The sequence below is a fragment of the Carya illinoinensis genome, chromosome 1 (assembly GCF_018687715.1).
Source record: "Carya illinoinensis cultivar Pawnee chromosome 1, C.illinoinensisPawnee_v1, whole genome shotgun sequence".
NCBI classification, from domain to species: Eukaryota; Viridiplantae; Streptophyta; class Magnoliopsida; order Fagales; family Juglandaceae; genus Carya; species Carya illinoinensis.
In genome coordinates, this window is record NC_056752.1 from 45,234,820 (window position 1) to 45,256,496 (window position 21,677).

Below are 21,677 nucleotides of genomic sequence, written 5' to 3' on the forward strand. Positions count from 1 at the left end.
AGTTCATGTCAAGTCAAATTCAGTTCACGTTTCAATTTAAGTTATGTCAATTATGCTATGTACATGGGGCTACAACAACTGTGGAGTATATATTTTTCATGTTAAGTCAAGTTTCAGAACAAATTCATGATAAATCAAATTTCAGATCAAGTTCATGTCAAGTCAAGTTCAGTTCATGTTTCAATTTAAGTTATGTCAATTATGCTATGTTGTACGTCAAGTTATGCTTTAATTACTTATGAATTTGATTATACATTCATGCTTTTATTGTCATCCATGCATCATTAGCCTGTGTGGAAGTTTTTTGTTAACTTACTGAGATTTGTAATTAAATCTCACTGTGGTAGTCCCAACTACCATTCCTCCTGAATGGTAGATCTTGTTACAGGATCTGAAGGAGAATCAGGAGCTGACCAACTAAACACAGTTGACTGAGCGACGGTACGACGTCAATGTCAATATAGTAGTTAACGTAAATTACTACTTGTATGATGGAGTTGCATCTCCATTACTTTTTGGATCATAACTATTTTGGACCAGTGTTGTGATCTTAGTTATTCAATGGGTCTTTATATATGAAGTATGTTTTAAGTATTTGTGATATTTCAATTTGGTACATAGTATTACTAAAGAAAAAAATTTATACGCTGCGAATATTGTATAATGTTAGATGCATGTTAGGAACATTGCATCATATATGTCATGAACGTGGGCAGGTAACCTTGTGTTGCATGTCTCAACGCTTCAAATGTCCGTCCGATCCCAAACGAAATTTGGGAGCGTCACATATTATGCTGTGTATTGCTGCAGAGTCTTTGCATGCCTTTGTGCTGTGTATTTCTGCAGCGGTTTGGAGTTATGTGCTGCCTTCATGGCTTGGGTACTACCAGCTGTGATGAGTACCTTATCATCCCCATTCAATGCAAGCGACACTTGTCAAATGGTGAGACTTGATCGCAAGGAAGTAAACTGAGTAGTAGACAATGGTTTAGTGAAAATATAATCAAGTTACTCTTTGCTGGAAACAAAGGAGACAATGAGATTTTTTGCAGCCACCCATTCACGAACAAAATGATAGTCCAACTCAACATGTTTAGTGTGGGCATGAAGGACTGGATTGACAGACAAGTATGTGGCCCCTAAGTTATCACACCACAAAGTAGGAGCTTTGGGTAAAAATATTTTAAGTTCTGTTAAAAGGGATTGTATCCATAAAATCTCACAAGTGATATTAGCCACAACTTTATATTTGGTTTCGGTTGATGATTGAGCGTTGGTTGCTTTTTGGATCCCCAATAAATTAGATATGAACCAAAAAAGATGCAAAACCCACCAATGGATTTTCTATCATTAGGGCATCCGGCTCAATCAACATTAGAGTAGGCAGAAAATATTAAATAAATAATGAGCAGAAAAATATAGACCAAAATGAGTAGTTAAACGCAAATAATGAAGAATCCGCTTTACGGCTTGCCAGTAAGAATTTTTTGGGCAATACATAAACTGACAAACTTATTAACAGAAAATAAAATATCAGGACAAGTGAATGCAAAATATTGTAGACTACCTATGACACTTCTATAAAGATGAGGATCCTCAAACGAGGATCCATCAAAGGTTGTGAGTTTAGTGGAAGTAGAGATAGGAGACAAGACAACTTTAGCATTGTGCATGTTAGTGCAATGCAAGAGTTTAGAAATATATTTGGACTGGCTTAAATAAAGACCTTGACTGGACCAAGAGACCTCTATATTGAAGAAAAAATGTAGAGAACCAAGATCTTTTATAAGAAATTGACTACTCATAGCAGTGATAAAATCAAAAATCAGAAATTTATTTGAACGAGTAACGATTATGTCATTAACATAAACTAAAACAATGACAACACGACAAACTTGTTTAAAAATAAAAAAGGAATAATCAGGCCTGGATTCTTGGAAACCAAGAGAGATGAGATGAGAACTGAGCTTGGAGAACCAGGCCCGAGGCTTGTTTAAGGGCATAGATGACCCTTTTTAGTTTGTAAATGTACGTCGGAAAGTCAAGATTGACAAAACCAGGAGGTTGATGCATGTACACATCTTCTTCCAAGTCACCATGTAGGAACGCATTTTGGATGTCTAATTGATGTAGGGGCCATTCACATGAAACAACAATGGAAATAATCAATTTGATAGTAACTGGTTTTACAGCAGGAGAAAAGGTTTCAGTGTAATCTATCTCGGGCAGCTGATGAAATCCCTAGGCAATAAGGTGAGCCTTGCACCGTTCCCAGGAGCCATCAGCACGCCTTTTTTATTTCAGAACCCATTTCAAACCTAGAACATTAAGAGAGGAAGAGGGTGATACCAAGTCCCAGTTAGAGTTTTGAAAAAGGCTTGAAATTCCATCTGCATAGTGTAACGCCATTTAGGGTACCTTGCAGCTTTGGTGTAGGATGTGGGCTCTTCTGGGATTTGAGATGAAGTAGAGATTGTGAGAGAGGCCAAGTGTTTAGGTGGAGGCTAAGGCACGGTTCCATCAAGATGCACTTTAGGGCACTTAACATTGGCTTTCAACCGGGTGACCATGGGATGAGATTCTGTAGGGGAGGTACAGAGGCCGCAGGAAACACGGGTTCGGAGTCCAGGCTAGGCAAGAAAGTGAAACATGGAGAAGAGATATAGGTGGGGATTTCTGGGCTAGGCGATGAGGGGTTACGGGTTTTGGTGCAGATGGAAGAGGGGATTCTGCAGGCCAAGGCGTGATTGAAGAAGGGCTTACGGGTTCTGGCACTAGAGAGTGAGAAGTTGGGCTATATGATGGGGAGTTTGGACTTACTAGGCCGTGAACGAGAGGAATAATTTGACGACAAGGTCTCAATGGAAAAACATTTCTGTGAATAAGGGGAACATTTTCGCGAGACACTGAGGCAAAGGGGAGGACATTTTCGTGAAAGATTGCATCACGCAAAATATAAGTTCTTCCCGATGGGAGATGTAGGCAACAATATCCTTTATGATCAAGATTATATCCCATGAAAACACAAAATTTAGAATGAAGATCCATTTTGTATTTATTAAAGGGACGTAAATTGAGCCAACAAGCGACTCCAAAAAGTTTAAGATAGAGTTTTTGAAAAGCTGATTTATTTTGCAATACAAAAGTGGGCATGCGATTAATTAAAAAAAAGTTGTTCGAAAATCCTCAGACCAATATTTTGAAGGCATTGAAGCATGAGCAAGTAAAGCAAGTCCGGTTTCAACTATGTGACGATGTTGTTGTTCTACATTGCCATTTTGGGCATGAGAATAAGGGCATGTGATACGATGACCAATGCTATATGATTGTAGGATCCGTTGTAAGGGCAAAATTCATCACCCCCATCCATTTGCACAGATTTTGCATTTGTTGTAAAACAATTTTTAACATAACGCAAAAGGACAATAAAAATGGTAGTAACATCAGATTTAACTTGAAATGGAAAGTATCAAATATATTTAGAAAAGCCATCAACAATGGACAAGTAAAACCGACATTCAGCTAATGACAACACTAGTGCCGGGCCCCAAATATCAATAAACAATAACTCAAAAAGGTGAGAGGAACGAGATGGAGATGGGGGGGTGTGGTAAGACATGGGTCTTGGCTTGTGGACAAGCCGAATAAGGAGATGCTGTGATACTTATGTTTTTGGAAAGTTTAAACTGACTGATAATAAAGGAGGGAACATGAGGAGATGGATGACCAAGATGCAGATGCCAATTGAAAGCCGATGTGCGTTCGCCTATAAGTGCTTGAGGATTTGATGAGGTGGAGGTAAGATCTGAAATGGTGGGAAGCACATATAAACCGTTCCTAACGGTGCCTTGAAGAAGTGCTTCCCGAGTTTGTAAATCCTTCACAATAAAACAAGAAGAGTAAAACTCAAAGTAAATTGAATTATCAAGATAAAAATGACAAACAGATAAAAGATTTTTTGTAATAGATGGAATATGCAAGAGTTTAGATAAAAGAAATTTTCCATTAGAAGTGTGTAAGTGACCAGATCGGCATGATGAATGGGAATGGTGAAGCCATCTCCAACACTGACTTGATCAGTGCCTTGATATGATTTAGAGTCCAAGTTGAAATTCTGAAAATCATTGGTGAAATGGTTTGTTGTTGTCGTATCGGGATACTAAGCATGAGGAGGAGGCGGTGGCATTTTTGGGACAGTATTCGTGAGGTTTGCCGAGAGGTTTGGTGGAGGAGCCGATTGATAGTTTTGATTGAACCGATAATAGCATCGTAAAGCTGTGTGGCTAGCTTTGTTACAGACCTGGCACAGGTCTATTCTCACTAAGGTTTGTAAAAGGACCATTTCGACCCCCACGACCACAGCCCCTCATATTAGATCCACGACCCCTACCCCTCATATTATGTGAGAAATTAGAGGGAGAAGAGGGCTTGGTGTGAGTGAGATTGGCAGACATGGGATTGTTGGAGAGTAGAGATTGTGTCTGATGGATTGAGCAAATAATTGTATATTTGTTGAGGACTCAGAGGTTCTGCTCTAGTTGTGAGAGAGGTCACCAAAGTGATAATCAATGCCTAGACCGACTAGCAAATACACTGAAAATTCAATTAGGGACAGTGGCTGCCTTGCAGCAGCCATGGAGGCTGAGAGAGATTTAGCCTTGTGAAAGTAGTCTGATATAGACTCCGATCCCTTTTTAAGAGTAGTTAGTTGAAGCTGAGTCTGCATAAGATGAGTAGATGATTGTGCCGTGAACAAGTTCTGCAACATAGTCCAAATTTCGTGTGCTGTGGAGCACTCAAGAACTTGTGCAAGAACATTTTCAGATAGAGAGGAGTTGAGTGCTGAGATAATCAGCTAGTCCTGTTGGGACCATTTTAAATACTCAGGATTTGGGTTGTTGGCGATCAAGAGGGGAGGCACATTAGAGGAGACATCCACACGATGATACAAACTGTTGCCCTTAAGGAAAGGCACGACTTGAGCCTTCCACAAGAGATAGTTATCAATGGTTAGCTTAATAGGAATAAAGTGACTCGCCGAGTTAGGAAGAGAAGTGTTTACACTGGAGAGGGGTGGAGGGACGTTATCTTCAGAGGAAACAGAGGAGCCATTGGTATTGGCTTAGGAAGAACGCGAAGAACAAGGAGAAAAGAAAAGAAAAAAAAAAAGGAGAAGAAGAAAACTTAGGAGATTCTATGAAGGAAAAAAAAAGGGAGTTATGCTTAGCAAAGATAATGGTTGGTTTTTTTTGTTTGTTTGTAATGGATCGACAATAGTGGACGGAGGTCATTGGTCTCTTGATACCATATTAAAGTAAGAAGAAAACAATGCACTCTAAGTGTTCATTGAAATGTCTCTTTGAGCTGAATGAATATTTAAATAATTTTCTCTATGTTTTCCTGTCCATCTATGGACAATATTTATAATACTCAATACATAATACCAATTTCCTACAGAAGCATATTCGCTGATATGGTTTTGAGAATTTCTTGTCTTGTTATGCCGTGTGCTGCTGCAGAGTCCTTTGTTGCTACTGCATGCCTTTGTGTTGTGTACCTGCTGCAGGCTTCCTTGGCCTGTTGTGCCGTGTACTGCTGCAGAGTTTTTGCATACCTTTGGGCCGTGTATTTCTACAGAGGTTTGGGTGTTGTGCCTTAGGCGGATATTTGTTTTTTTGAAGGGAGACTGACTTATATTGAATTGAAGTTGGGAGCTTGATATCTGATCCCATCAGATTTTATTAACATTTTTATGAGCCACTGGCCCACTAGTGAAGGTTTTCACACGGGCTTAATTACTATTCAGCTAAAATATATAGCGTTCAATTATATATATAGAGAATCTACGTACGCACGTTACAGTCTCTTTTGTACATATTTCTTATGGTAACGCCAAAGTGTGTACTCGTTAATGACCAATACAGGAATTTCCTTTATTTATTTTTCTTCCCTTCCGTAGGAACTACATATATATACGGTGATCATGTTGAAAATGCAAATAAAGAATTCGAGGTGCAAACTCTCAGTTAATTGCCTTCACCAGGAGCAACCTTGGTACATTGTCAAACATCTCAACTCCCCGAGACCTAATGGACCCTACATTTATAATGTGCCAAACAAGAAAACGTGTCGACTTTGGATTCATGAGTAGAAACTCAAGTGCAGAGTGACATGTGAGCTGACGTAAGAGGCTACAGTTCTGATCGATTATAAAAGACAATGAATTCTTGTTGTTTCGAAACCATAAGGGATCGATCCACCAACATGACTACCAAACACTGCCTAGTGTTGCTCTTTGGAGCGGTGCTTCTCAGCACTGTCTCAGTATTCGCTGATCACCATGAGCCTCCCAAACAAGAGAACAAACCTCCTATTCACAAGCCACCAACCCTTCTTGATAATGAGGATAAGAAGCCATTCCCAGAGCACAAGCCACCAGCCCATAATGATGAACCTCCCAAGGGTAAGGGAAAGGGAGAGAAACCACCACCAGAGCACAAGCCACCGCATGAGCAACACCCTGGACGACTTTTACTCGAGTCCCACTCCCTTGAACAAAATTCACCAAGTTTAGCCGGCAAGCCTCCGGCCAAGGGAGCAAAGCCACCTCCAAAACACAAACCACCAACCCCACTCGACAAGGGAGAGAAGCCATTCCCAGAGCACAAACCACCAACCCATGGTGATGAACCTCCCAAGAGTAAGGGAAAGGGAGATAAGCCATCTCCAGGGCACAAGCCTCCTCATGATCATCACCCTGGAGACCACTCTGTGGAGGATGCAGAAGACTCCCACAAGCCACCCAGAAAGTTGAAGCCTCCAACTGCTGTAAAGAAGCCACCAACTCCCTCTCACAAGCCACCCCACAAACCTCCGTCCGCAAACTAATCGAACGCACGTTCACATGCATAGAAATAAGAGCTGCAATTTACGTCATCTTTCTTGTCAGACACTGTTCATCCATAGAACAGTTTCCAGCTACTTGTAGTGATCTATGCTCATGTTGTGCATGTTCTCGTTATGTTATTTGTACTCGGCCTTGTGCCCTAATTATCAGCATTGACATGCAGTTATATATGCGCTAGCTTCTTATTGTAGTGTTTTGTTGCCAGGTACTACCTACATAATGTCTATTTCTCTAATCGTTTTCTAACAAATCTTTAATGTTGCAGAAAATAACACTAAAAGCATTATATTAATTATGCCGGTGACGAGAATGATTAAAATATCACGTAATGACGATAATAGTTCTCAATATTAGGAGTGTACAAATAAGCTGGCCTTCCTATCAGGCCGATTTAGCCGATCCGAACCGACCAAAAATGCTCGAACCGTTTCGATATTCTTAGGAAGCAGGAATGGCCGTACCCGTTTTCCATTTTATCGGAAATTACCCGATACCCATTTCTAAGTGACTTCTCAAGTTTATGGATAGAAGGGACTTCTTGATTTTTCTTTTGAGGCTTGCTACGGAGCAGCCACTGTAGCAGTACACATATTGCACACACTACGTGGCTGCTTCTGCTGCTTTCTTTTGTTTTTAAGCAAATCAAACCACAAAAGGCTAAGAGAAGGCCGAGAAGGCCAACTTATGGAAGCAGACCAGACAAAAGGAAAAGAAAAAGTAGACCAGACGTAAAACTAACCGGCCAGAGTAAGTGCAACCGACGAAATGCCTCCGAAAAACATTTCTCCACCAACAAAAACAAACTCTGTAAATTTCATGTTTTACACGTTTCTCCCAAATTCATTCTCACGATTTTTTCCAAATAGGATTCTGTTGATGCTATGGATTGCCAGCGTTTTTCTTTTTCCTTATGTCCGTATGAACTTTTTCTCTTTTAAAAAAAAAAAAATTACTTCTTCTCCTCTTTATTTTCTTGGTGGGTCAAGAACAAAGAATCTGAAAGACAAGAGTTTGAGTTGTTTTTGGGTCAACCATTTTTTATTTTTCTGGGTTTTTATATCAAATTTCACATGCAGTGTTCAATCTGGATTTTTCTAAGTTTATATCAGATTCTGGGTTTTTCTAGAGAATTCACGTTCAGATTTTACATCGCATTATTTTTTCTGAATTTTTACATATCCTATTTCATTTGGTTAAACGATTTTGAAAAAGAAAAGTAAGATGGGAAGAATGCAAAAAGGCTGTGAAGAGAGGGGGGAGCTGCAGAAAAGTTGCAGGACTGATGGGTTTCGAAGGGATGGGGTCAGTTAGGCAAAACCGGTTCACTTGTTAGTGAATCCGGTCTACACGTAATGTGTGTAGTGGCTGCTCTCAAACAGTGGCTGCTATCAAGATTTTTTCTTTTCTTTTTGCTCTCTTTCGAATACAAGGGACTCAGTCGACCTCGAGCATGTACAGCACGCCTCTATCGTGCCGCATGAAGACGTAGTCGTGGCTGAGCGCGATCCGGCGACGGCAGCATGGCCGTTTATGGCGGCTATGGTGGGCATAGGGAGCGAGAGAAGTGCAGAGGCGACCGGTCTGAAAGACTCAACCATGTGGTGGAGCCTCTTGCGGGTGCCAGAGGAGGATCTGGCGGCTTGGGCCCAGGATAGGTCGAACCCATTGGAGAAGAACTTGCCGTGGGCGGTGCTGGTCAGAGTGGAGTCGCGAACGGCTTGGGATTTGACTTGGGAGAGAATCGAGATGAGGGAGATGACTGTCGGGCTGAAGCGGTGCTCGCCGTCGCCGGTGAGTGTTAGGAAGAAGATTTCATGGGCTACTCCATTATTTCCTGGGCTGATTTCATCTGCAAAGCTTCCGCCTTTGAGGTACAACCATCTGCACAGGTTTTTCCGGTTAATCGGTTAATTTTCGAAAATTTTCAATTCGGTTAATTGGTTAATCTCACCGGCTCGGAAGTCCCTTTTATCATAAGCTTGTGTTTTCGGATCAGGTCGAAACAATGTCTTTTCGATTTGGACCGGGTGGGATGAAGATGCCTACTCAACATTGACATATATGTCATCAAATGCTTCTCTCGTGAGATCTGACACCTCGTACGAGGAAATTAAAGAGCATTCATTACATGCTCAGAGGAAGAATATATATATTTTTTTAAAATTACCGTGTAAATAAGCAAGTGCATTCTATATATTAGGTATTTGTAGCCTAGATAAAAGATGTTAGTTAAATGCGGAAACGACAGCAAGAGAAATGGTCGTGGTAATGCTCTATTGATTTATTTATTTAATTTTTTTGGCATAGTTTGCAAAAGCCTCCAACAATAAATTTATAGATAGATTAATGCGAAAATTAAGAAACGATAATCAATAATAGAGCAAGAAAATGCAATGAAGTCCGCACATAGCTAGTCTGTATTATAGACTATTTAATATATATAAATACAGTGTAATTACTATATATATATTTACAAATTGGGATAAACTTGATAAATGTGTTGAATTTGGATTCAATTTTGGTTTGGATACCGGTATTAATTCTAGATTTCCAATTCAGACCATTAATTTTGATTTGGATTAATCGATCGACGACTCCAATTTCTTTCGAACTTGGCTATTCATCAAAAAATTGGAGCAAGTGTTATAAGCTGATGGATATTTGATGATCTCCTCATGATGGTGATTTCTTAGTTGGGAAATTTACCGAAAACACATTATATGTATTTAGGCTGCAATGTGCGCATGGCTAGCGAACTATTTCAGATCACAATTACCTAAAATTATCACTCATAGGATGAGTACGTACGTAGTACTGCATATCAAAAACTTGGACGAACTTGTGTGTATATATATATATATATATATGTAGATATAGATATTTGAGCGTAATTCATGAATTTGGCCGGTGATAAAGGATATACTATATACATGAATTCACACACACACACACATATATATATATAGGTTTAAACGCATGAACTTGTTTTTTCTGACACCAATTGCATTAATATTGGTTCATATTCTAACTTTAACTGCATAGAAGGCCAAACTTTAGTGTGTATATATATATATATATATATATGCTAGATCTACGCTAAAAATTAAACAATTTCTGCTCGTGGAGATAATGTTCAGACTGCCTTTTGGAAAAGATCGGTGGAGTTTGAATCCGGTCGGTGAAAAAGTAATTTGTTGAGCTAATTCACTTTTTTTTTTTTTTCTTTGAAAAGCAGTTCCACTTAAGTACTTTAACTGATCAGTCGACATCCTCATATATACTTACTTTAAAGTTATTTAATTCGGATTATAATTAATATATATGGTTAGGTCTTTTAATTTTCTGAAATATCATTAAATGTACGTACGCATTGGAGGCATATATGCAGATAATGCAGATCAAGCAGCGACTAATTAACGCTAGCTTTTCATTAATACATGATATATTTTATCTGGATTTTCTTTTTTTTTTCTTAACCGGACACCGACATCAAGAGAGGAGAGATCAAAAGTATTTACATGATGTCGGTGCGGTTAGATTAATAATGCATTGACACTTTTCTAATTAGTGGTCCACAACTTTTGATTGTTTTGGCAGTGCTACTACGTACTATATACTATATATCGAGTCTACATGCAGATCAGTATGGTCCAAACTTCAGTAGTTCACACGACTCATTTAATTATGAGTGAGACATGACTTGCTAAAATGTTATTAATTATTATGATCTCTTTCAGGCATCATGTTTCTGCATATATATATATATATATATATATAATTTAAGAGAAATGATATTTGCAGTCGTGGTTATGCAAGCAGCAGGCAGTCGTTTTGAAAAAAATGAATTAATATGGAACCTACATAAAAAAAAAACTAACTTTTTAATCGTGGACCCCACTCTTTTTCAAAGCGATTGTACGACGTTTGCAATTTCACAACTGTATGTAATATTACTCATAATTTAATTATATACGTACCGCGTGACACATGGAAGTTCGATATATAATATATAGCTTCCTTTATATATATTTAGTAAGATTTAATTTTATTGGGCATAGTACAGAGACGCTAATTTCCGCTATTCACATTTACTTTACGCACTGAGCCCCCAATTCATGGGGCCACTACTATTCAATTATAATACACTACTTTTTGTATTCTAGTGTCACATGCCCGGCCGGCTGGCGAAAGTCACCAACCTAAGTGGGAAATGGAATGCACTGATATTAATGTGATCTCCATAGCTTTGCTAGGTTTATTAATTTATTAATGTATATAGCTAGCTAATGCTACTGTACATTTTTCATGCAGGCAGATATGTATGCACTATCGAATCTACGCACGATGTCGGACTAGCACTTCAATTCCATGTGCCATCAAAAGTACTTAAATGTTAACAGCGATACAAGTTTATCTCCATTTGATCAATTTTATATATTTGATCATATGAATATAATGTGCTTTTTTCTCTTTTCACCGGCCTAGCCCATTGGTGAGAGTTAGAGACTTGGATTCCAAGGATTTGAAGAGTTCTATTTTCAAGGTAGTAGATCGAAGAACCAAGTTTTAATTTGAACATGCTAAATGGTTTCGTGCAATTAGAAGGCTCATATGGTTACTTAATTTCAACTTGCCTTCACCGAGATGACAACCTTGAAACATTGTCAAACTTTTCAACTCCGCAGGACCCAATTCATGATGGTCGACCCTACACTAACAGAATGTTAAAGAAAGAAAACGTAGAAATTCAGATGCGGAGTGACATGTGAGCTGACGCACTAGACTAGCTCTGATCCATTATAAAAGACACAGAATTCTTGTTGTTTTGAACCATCGAGACACCGAATTAAGATGACTACCAAATACTGCCTAGTGTTGCTCTTTGGAGTGGTGCTTCTCAGCACTGCCTCAGTTCTCGCTGATCAACATGATCCTCCCAAACACAAGAACAAACCTCCCAAGGGAGAGAAACCACCACCAAAACACAAGCCACCAACCCTTCTTGATAATGAGGATACAAAGCCATTCCCAGAGCACAAGCCACCAACCCATGGTGAAGAACCTCCCAAGGGTAAGGGAAAGGGAGAGAAGCCACCTCCAGAGCACAAGCCACCTCGCGATCATCACCCTGGACGACGTCTACTCGACAAGGAAGAGAAGCCATTCCCAGAACACAAACCACCAACCCATGGTGAAGAACCTCCCAAGGGTAAGGGAAAGGGAGAGAAGCCACCTCCAGAGCACAAGCCACCTCGCGATCATCACCCTGGACGACGTCTACTCGACAAGGAAGAGAAGCCATTCCCAGAGCACAAACCACCAACCCATGGTGAAGAACCACCCAAGGGGAAGGGAAAGGGAGTGAAGCCACCTCCAGAGCACAAGCCACCTCACGATCATCACCCTGGACGACATCTACTCGACAAGGAAGAGAAGCCATTCCCAGAGCACAAACCACCAACCCATGGTGAAGAACCTCCCAAGGGTAAGGGAAAGGGAGAGAAGCCACCTCCAGAGCACAAGCCACCTCACGATCATCACCCTGGACGACATCTACTTGACAAGGAAGAGAAGCCCTTCCCAGAGCACAAACCACCAACCCATGGTGAAGAACCTCCCAAGGGTAAGGGAAAGGGAGAGAAGCCACCTCCAGAGCACAAGCCACCTCACGATCATCACCCTGGACGACATCTACTTGACAAGGAAGAGAAGCCATTCCCAGAGCACAAACCACCAACCCATGGTGAAGAACCTCCCAGGGGTAAGGGAAAGGGAGAGAAGCCACCTCCAGAGCACAAGCCACCTCACGATCATCACCCTGGACGACATCTACTTGACAAGGAAGAGAAGCCATTCCCAGAGCACAAACCACCAACCCATGGTGAAGAACCTCCCAAGGGTAAGGGAAAGGGAGAGAAGCCACCTCCAGAGCACAAGCCACCTCACGATCATCACCCTGGAGACCATCTGGTGGAGGACGCAAAAGACTCCCAGAAGTCAACCGAAAAGTTGAAGCCTCCAACCGTTGGAAAGAAGCCGCCGACTCACTCTCACAAGCCACCCCACAAACCTCCATCTGCAAACTGATCCCATGCATGTGTACATGCATATAAATAAGAGCTTCAACTTATGTTATCTTTCTGGTCGGGCACTGTTCTATCCATGAAAGTTGAAAATAGTATAGCTACAACTAGTAGTGTTCTACGTAACTATGTTCATGCTGTTTACTCGATCGTCTGGTTTTTGTACTTTGCCTTGTAGTTTAATTATGAGCACTGACATGCAGTTCTGTGCTCCCCTTTGTAATGAATTATCGCTGCTCGCCCGCTACTACTATCAATCGTTTTCTATCAAATATTTAATATTTGGAAAGAACACCAAAGGCCATATTGCGAGTGACGAGCTGGAATTATCATAAAGTAACGGTTCTTAAATGTTGGCATATCGAAATGCAATCGTGAAATTTGATACCTCGTACGATCGAAATATACACTCACATAAACTTTTTTAAAAAATATAAAGAAGAATATAATTTTAAAGTCATTATATGAATATAGAATTCAAGACAGTGCTGCTAGTGGAAATCGATCTAGAAAGTTAACCTTCAATATACTATATACACTTGGTAAAATTACTAAAATATATAAATATTCTCTTTAAGATGAATTTGTTTCTGAATGAGGTGAATCATGAACGACGAAGGTGTTAACTAATTATGAAAATCATCCTTAAACTTTGACGACGTTACTTCTTAAAAAATCAACCGTTTATAAAAATTTATCTGAACTTTACAACTATATATGTATTTGCTGATTTTATGGATATGTGATTTTGTGGAGAGCTAAAATAAGAGCATGGTTCTGAAATAACATGCATGCACAGGGGAAAGGAGAAATACAAACGTACGGAATCATAAATCCCGTCAGCAGCAATATTTTGTTACTCTGTTCTAGAACAGAGTAGAATACAGTATGTAACAAAGCAAAATACCAAAGTTAATTTATAAATAATTTTTTTCAAATTGGGTTGAACAGCCTGTTAGGCCGATCGAGAATCTCAATACAAATCCAACACCTTATACAATATCAAATTTGGGTCTGAATGCCAGTCTAGAGACCCAATTGACAGCCATTATTATTTCGGACTAGAGATTTTGGGTTACAATAATTCGATTTCTGTGATTTGGAGATTTTCACTACACGTATTTCCGAGTAAAATTATCTAAATAATAAACATAATTATTTTAAAATATCCCAACGAAAAAAGACAAGGTTTAGGTGGATTAAGATTCATATAAAGAAAAAAATGGAACACTGATTTAAAATGTCTCGATCGGGGGCGGCCTGATTAACTAATAGCAGCAGGTTCAAGTAGTTTGAAAAGAAAGATAACGAAAAAGATGATGCAAAATAGACGCACACGGCACAAAGTGTTTATAAAACGGATGATGAGGAATATGCTATGTAATTATATAATTAATTGCAATACAGGTATATCAAAATAAAATAAAACTTGTGAGTTGTGACGTATGACTCTGGCTTCTTTCCTCTGTTTTTAATAACTGACTTGATTTAATAAAATATTTTAGATTATAAAGTAAAATAAATTTAAAAAATTACGTAAAGCTACATTAATTTATGAATTTATTTTATTTAACTAATTTCAAAAATTTGATTTATTTTTTAAAAAAAATTGTCTTATTTTATTTAACAATAATACACTTATAACAATTTTAAGACTATTTTATAATTCATTTAGAACTAATCAATGTAATTATGATATTTTATTAAAAAAACTCAATATTGCATACCTCTATCATCGATTCAAAATAAAATTATAAACCAATTGTAAAAATATTATAAGTATATTATTTATCGATCTTTTTTAATTTATTTGGGTTCTGGTATGATCTAGCAATCGCCAATCAGTCCAGACGTCGCGCGCGGTCACAAGGTTCCATCATCCATAGCTCAAACATTGAAGATGATTTGGTTAGGTGTACACATGCACTCGATCGCTAACCATGACTATGGTTATCTACTACCAATCAGCACAAATCAAAGTCACTATCAGAATGAGAAATCAAGAAACGCAAGAGAACGGCCTAGATTTTCAACTAGATCATATCCATTATTACAAGAGATTACAAAATTTCCATAATAGGACAAAGTGTAGTGGTCCACTGGTCCACACTCTAAACCTAACAAAATAAACGTTTTCTTAAAATTACCACCGAATCACCGACTTTTTTTTTTTTTTTTTTTTTAGAGCTTTGATTGCTACGTACTCATCATCGATTCATCTCCACACACATTATATATTAATTAAATTCTACTCATCATGTATTAATTAAATTATTTTACACATCATCTATACTCCATATATTTGATAAAAAAAATTAAAAATTAAAAAATTATGTATGGTTTATAATGAATAGAATTTATTTATTTATTTAATCCCTATATATGTGCAATTTTGACGTAGTGACACTGTTTTATACAGGGATTTAAATTATAATCAAATTACAAAGTTCGAATCCCCCTGAAAAAGTCCTACTACGTAGAAATTAAGCGCAGGGACAAAAGAAACAGTCATCTATTGTTAGGTCTCATCATAATTCTCTCTCTACTTTAACCACCTTGCTCTAATTTTCAAATTTTCATACGAAAAGGGAGCCCAAAATGGACCCATTTTCAACTAAATATGGTAAAATGTTACTTATGTCACAATAACGTGTGAAATGAAGGGCTGCCGACGCAGTGCCAAATCCATTATAAAAAGGGCATTCGTTCCTATAGTTTTGAGACATCAGAACCTAAATGGCAAAGATATCTATGACGACACACTTACTAGTGTTGTTTCTTGCTGTGGTGGTCCTCACCACTCTTTCCGGTGCTACTAATCAATATGAGCATGAGCCACCGGCTATAGTTAAGAAGCCTCCTCTTAATCCTCCTCCAATCGTGAAGCCACCCTCAGAACACAAGCCACCAACTCCAATTTATAAGCCTCCTCCGGTCGTGAAGCCACCCTCAGAATACAAGCCACCAACTCCAATTTATAAGCCTCCTCCCATCGTGAAGCCACCCCCAGAACAAAAGCCTCCGACCCCAGTTTATCATAAGCCTCCTCCCATCGTGAAGCCACCCCCAGAACAAAAGCCTCCGACCCCAGTTTATCATAAGCCTCCTCCCATCGTGAAGCCACCCCCCGAGCACAAGCCACCAACCCCAGTGCAGCCAAAACCAGAACACAAACCACCCACTCTTCCTCCCATTGTAGAGGCACCGCCAAAGCACTTCCCATCGCCACCTTATGGTCACTATCCAGGACACCCTCCAGTCGAGAAGGGTGAAGACCCCCACAAACCACCCCGGAAGGTTCTGCCTCCTCCAGCACCTTACAAGAAGCCACCTACCAATGCCTAATCTGGCCCATCAGCCTTCATCACCTATCCATATCACATCTGAGTTTAAAGTGCACCTTGGATAGATTATTCCCAATAAAATAAGAGCGTAGCAGTACTCATGATTACGCGTCCTAGCTTGTGTCATGTTCTGTTCGTCTATAGCTAGCGGATGATTGCTCAATTAATTCACATTGCTCATTACAGTGTTGCTTCTACTTGTAACTGCTGAGCATATCCGAATTTCTAGTTTAATGCAGTGAGTTTCATCTTCAGTCTTAATTTATAGCAATATCTAATATTTATATTTCCTTTTGCCTTCATTCACGTATTTTTGCCTTCACATATCTAATAATAGATGCTAAACTCATCCATTCTGTTCACCAAAAGTCATTAACATGATAAATCAAGGCCAAAAACAAGAGCTAGATTTGCCAAACTAAAAAAATTGCCCAGGTCGTCACTTTTACAAGAAGACACATGTTGTTACGAAGGTAAGATTGCATTGCTCCAAATATATATATATCAAACCTGTCGTGTCGGTGGTAAGTAGTGATCACTGTGAACCAGGTTGCGTGAATACTTGTAGATGTTCTCGGACAGTGATCATGATTATGACGAAAAAATAAAGTGTAAATTTGAAACTGCAAAACCCCATTGTGGCTTGCAAAGGTTGGAATCCACCATGGAGGGACATTTACTCGAACATGGCAGCAGTCTAAAAGAAGTTACAACATTTAGATGAATTAAAGTCTGCTAAGCAGCTAGCTAAGCTTATACGATTCAAATAACTTGATGTTCAGCTAAGAAACGGACGATGGAGATCATGATCATCATTGTGATACTCGTTTGCTTTTGTTCCCTCACCCTCCTCTCTTTTGATTGCCAATGACTAGGAGTTGTTTGGATGTTATCTCATCTTAACATCCAAACACCACTCAAACATACATTTTTCGATTTCAAATATTCATTTTTTTATCAAATAATTATAATTTTTTCAAACTTTCAATCAAAACATAAAAACAATTTAAAATTTTCAAATCCCAAAATAAAAATAATATTAAAAAATTATATAATAACAATTTTTTAATATTAGTTTTATTGAAACTTTTCTATTTTCTTTCCCAAAATTCTATAAAACATTATAACTTAAACTATTTTACTATTATTCACACATTTTTCATCTCATTTTATTCCTCAAAAATCCCCTTAAACTTAGTCATGAATAACCTTAATTGGTTAATTGCAATGCGAACCAAGATAGATTTTAGTTCTTATACTAGTATGTTAAGCCGTCGGATGGAATCCAAACTGTACCTATGGTTTTCAAGCAAACTATTAAAGAAATAGATCATATGAAGGATTAATTTTCACAGTAGTTATATCATCACCAAATGGACTGCAGGTCTCTCTAAATAAGAGAAATGGCAGAGTTCAACTATGCTATAATTAGGAAAATGCTTGGACGAGTTATTTAAAATAATTATTTTAAGTCAAAATGAGTACATTAATATTTCCGTTGCAAATTATTATTTTCATGACAAGTAATTCATCACAACTAATCATTTGTCTTGTAAATTACACATAATTAGTTATAATATCTTTCAATACCAAAACAATCATATATAATACGGATCTTGAGCAGCATTTTTTGGTGACTTGTTATCCTTAATTATTTAGAGTGGGAAAGTTTATCCTAATGCAATATTATGTTGCCAAATCATAACCTAACCTCTTTGTCGTTGTTTACGCGTTCAAAGCTGAATCAAGATAGCTAGGCTGCATGCAAAGCCTTAATTGAAAAAAGGTGGAGAAAAAGAAGCAAAAGCATAAATGAAAACACAAAGAGATCGTGATCAGAAGAAACTTGGGGAAGGGGTAAACGAGTGAGAAGAAGATCAAGAAGTTGCTGCCGCACTAAAGCAATTAAAAAACATGACGTGAGTGAACAATATTATTATTAAAGCCAACAAGTTAACAAGTACTAAATCTAGACAAATAATTAAGTACGGAGACACGTCCTTGGCGGTGGGAGATGGCCGATCGAGATCAGGGTGATCAGCAGGTGGCACTTGGGGCGCAGGAAGTATCCTCTTCTCCTTCTTTTATATTATTTTTTATCTTTTAAACAATATATAAATTTAAAAACCTTTTGTTAACTTTAAAAACTTTCTCATGATTGTTTGAATTTTAGTTACATATACAGATGATAGGATGATCTGTCTAGATCTAGCTCCAATAATGCAACTAATGCACGGTTTTGGTTTTTAGGTTAAAAAACTCAACCAATCACACGCGTGAAACTGTGAACCAATATGTACAATTGATCTGCAAACATGATCTAGTAAAGCTCTTTCCATATTTCTGTAAGTTCTCCTGCATTCGTACGGTCCTAGGACTAATTCAGAGAGGAGGCTATCCTAATTGGATGGCCTATATTTGAACGCATCTGTGCAGTATCTTCCGGCCTCATCATCTGTCCTAATTATATATGCTACCTGGTCATGTTACTTAACAATGCAACTTGGTTGGCTCTTTCATCATTCCATATAATTATTATAATTTTTTTTAATTTTTATATAAAATATAATAAATAATTTAATTTTTTTTTAATTATAAAAAAAATTATGAGATAGGGCTCACTTTTTTAAAACAAGAGGATCATATAAGTTTTTATGTGGTAAGTAAAAGAATATTTTACCTAAAAAGAATTTTGGGGGTGACAATTAAGAATCAGCTCAAAATCAAGTTCTTAAAAAAAAAAAAAAAAAAAACTATTGTTAGAGGAAACAAATTGTCTAAGATACATTAAAAACCCACTATAATAAAATAGGCTATAAGATTAATGTAATGTGAAAGTCGAGAATAACTGCACAGTCCAAAAATAAAATTTTAACTATATGTTTGAAACCTGAAATTTCCAACCGTACGTGGGAAAGATAATGCAAAATTTTAACTCAAAACACAAATTCGAAGAAAACTGTCCAAGATTAGTTAATGAGAATCTATGATTTTGATCGCTTAATTTAAAGTCCACAAGCCGAGATTAGACCATATAAGTTAAGTAAATATTTTCTTTTCATAATCCTTCCCTTCCATAAATCAGAACCCACCTACTGCTCTGTAGGATGGCGGGATGCCGTTTACCTTCTACTACCTTAAGGCATACCATTTATTAAAGCAGCTTGGAATTGTCTGCAAACCAACCAAACCTCCATTTTCGAATCCCATCATTCATGACGCCTTTAACGCAGCACCAATAGTCAAACTTGACGACTCGGTGGGACCAAGAGTACCTATCGCATTAATGAATGAATATATATTAGTAAAATAAAATAAGATAAAATAATATGAAAATTTTATAAATAATAATAAAATAATTTAAATTAATGTTTTATAAAATTTTAGAAAGGGAGTAAAAAAAATAAAAAATTAAAATATTATTAAAATATTATTTTTATTTAAAAATTAGAATAAGTTAAAATTTTTTTTACTTTTTTGCTTAATAATTTAAAAAATTATAATAATTAATTTGAAAATTTATAAAATTAATTTAAAATTAAATAATATTTAAAAATAAGATAAGAGAAGCGGAGACATTCATATTTTTTTTCCCTTGAGAGTAAATAATATTCTGACATCTTGGACAATCTGGATGAGGATTGAATGAACCATATTCTTTTGACACCTGTAAGCCTTTACATGCATCACAACAGCATAAAAAGGTGTCCTCCTCGCCATACTCTGCACAATCAAAACCATGTCTCCCCTATACATGCTACTGGCGTTCCTTGGCATGGTGGTTCTCACCATTCCAGCTCTTGGAACCGACTTCCCGCCATATTATACGAAGCCACCTCCCAAGTATTACAAGCCGCCAAAGTACAAGCCGCCATATTACAAGCCTCCATATTACAAGCCTCCATATAAGAAGCCACCTCCCAAGTATTCCAAGCCGCCTGTTCCCATTTACAAACCCAAACCACCAACATACAAGCGCCCGCCAACTCTACCTCCGATAGTGGGGAAACCAAAACCGTACAAGCCATACCCACCTTACGGACACTACCCGGGGCACCCTCCGGTGGAAGTTCCGTAGAATGTAGCCGCCGTACAAGCCATCACCAGGCCAACAAAGTTAAGCTTATATAATGTGAGAAATAAGTGCAGTGGCCAACTCGATTAATAATGTATCTAGAAAAACCGTGTATCTATTATCTGTTGGGAGAAAAGCTCACGGCTTTCTCATTCCGTTGTACTACCAGCAGTACTGATATATATTATATAATATTATAGATTTCCTTGTTTTGGTGTGTACTTTCCTTCCCTTTTCCTTTTTCTTCTTCTTCTCGGCGATATGTACGTACTTTCTTGCTTGTCTGAAACTGCGGACTCCGGAAATTTCACTGTGGTTTCTCCGCATGGAAAATTTGTTGGCAGACGGAGAAAAAGAAGATCGCGTTAATTTATAACTAGAGAATACAGTGAGTACTGCACTTACATCTACCTACATATGACTAAAAGGTATTTTTGCAGATAAAAGCAGTTTACACTTGTGCGTGTGTGCGTGTGATAGCTGAAATCGATCTAGCTAGTCTGTCTGGTTCTCCGGAAACATGATGATGGAAGCCAAGTCAGTTTCAGGCGATAAGCAATTTCAGACTTAAACAAAATTAAATATCTCTCGAGTATATAACCCCTTTACTTTTCTGTATGCACTCCGCATGGCCAGGAGAAGCCTGGCAGTCGAAATATCATCTACTTGTTGTTACATGATTATTTGCAAGCTGGATGCTTATTCATATGTATTTTGCAAGCTATTAAGCATATAAGTAGGCCAAAGGCTGTAAATAAATAATATAGCACAGGGGCGGTCATGCGTACAAGTACTCATGTAAGCTAGTGACAGTTTCAATTTCGTTAGCGCAAGGGTGTGTATATATGCGAGTGTTTTCTTTCTTCATATGCATCTGATCATTTGGTACCATTGAAATATGGTCCAGCTTAATTTACACCTAGAAAGAGGGCATGAATTAGGTAATTATCATCGGCCTACTCAATGTATATATTCATCAGAGATGAAAGTTTGGAAGTGGAGAATAGTCAAACCAGCAGGCAAGATGTCGCTAGCAGCACAGCAAGTCTCATAATGCTAGCCCACCAATTTTCTTTATTTATTAAATTTCGATTATCTTATTTGTCGGCAGGCCGGGCGAAACTAGAAATTTTATGTTGGAAGGCCAATTGGCATTAATATAAAATCATGTAAGTTCTCGTAATCTCTCTAATTTATATAATAATTAAGCAAGCATGCATGCGTCCATTATCAAAGATTATTTAAACTCTAAAGATTTGAAGTAAAAA

General features: G+C 37.9%; 5 protein-coding genes across 5 annotated transcripts; all 5 read left to right on the forward strand.

Moving 5' to 3' along the window:
• Window positions 1-6,264: 6,264 nt before the first annotated feature.
• LOC122300380 (early nodulin-75-like) lies at window positions 6,265-6,888 on the forward strand. Its single transcript, XM_043110991.1, has one exon. The coding sequence runs from the start codon at window positions 6,265-6,267 to the stop codon at window positions 6,886-6,888; it is 624 nt and encodes a 207-aa protein (XP_042966925.1).
• A 693-nt stretch (window positions 6,889-7,581) lies between these two features.
• Window positions 7,582-9,211, forward strand: LOC122277109. The gene is made up of 2 exons (XM_043086990.1): window positions 7,582-8,778; window positions 8,904-9,211. Exons 1-2 carry the CDS (start codon window positions 8,438-8,440, stop codon window positions 8,941-8,943), a joined length of 381 nt encoding a protein of 126 aa, XP_042942924.1. The 5' UTR covers window positions 7,582-8,437; the 3' UTR covers window positions 8,944-9,211.
• Window positions 9,212-11,724: 2,513 nt separating this feature from the next.
• On the forward strand, window positions 11,725-13,247 carry LOC122277114 (early nodulin-75-like). Its single transcript, XM_043086994.1, has 2 exons — window positions 11,725-11,960; window positions 12,099-13,247. Exons 1-2 carry the CDS (start codon window positions 11,759-11,761, stop codon window positions 12,992-12,994), a joined length of 1,098 nt encoding a protein of 365 aa, XP_042942928.1. The 5' UTR covers window positions 11,725-11,758; the 3' UTR covers window positions 12,995-13,247.
• Window positions 13,248-15,726: 2,479 nt separating this feature from the next.
• LOC122300390 (proline-rich extensin-like protein EPR1) lies at window positions 15,727-16,335 on the forward strand. Its single transcript, XM_043111001.1, has one exon. It carries the CDS (start codon window positions 15,727-15,729, stop codon window positions 16,333-16,335), a length of 609 nt encoding a protein of 202 aa, XP_042966935.1.
• A 3,738-nt stretch (window positions 16,336-20,073) lies between these two features.
• LOC122300395 (repetitive proline-rich cell wall protein 1-like) lies at window positions 20,074-20,412 on the forward strand. The gene has a single exon (XM_043111015.1). It carries the CDS (start codon window positions 20,074-20,076, stop codon window positions 20,410-20,412), a length of 339 nt encoding a protein of 112 aa, XP_042966949.1.
• Window positions 20,413-21,677: the final 1,265 nt, after the last annotated feature.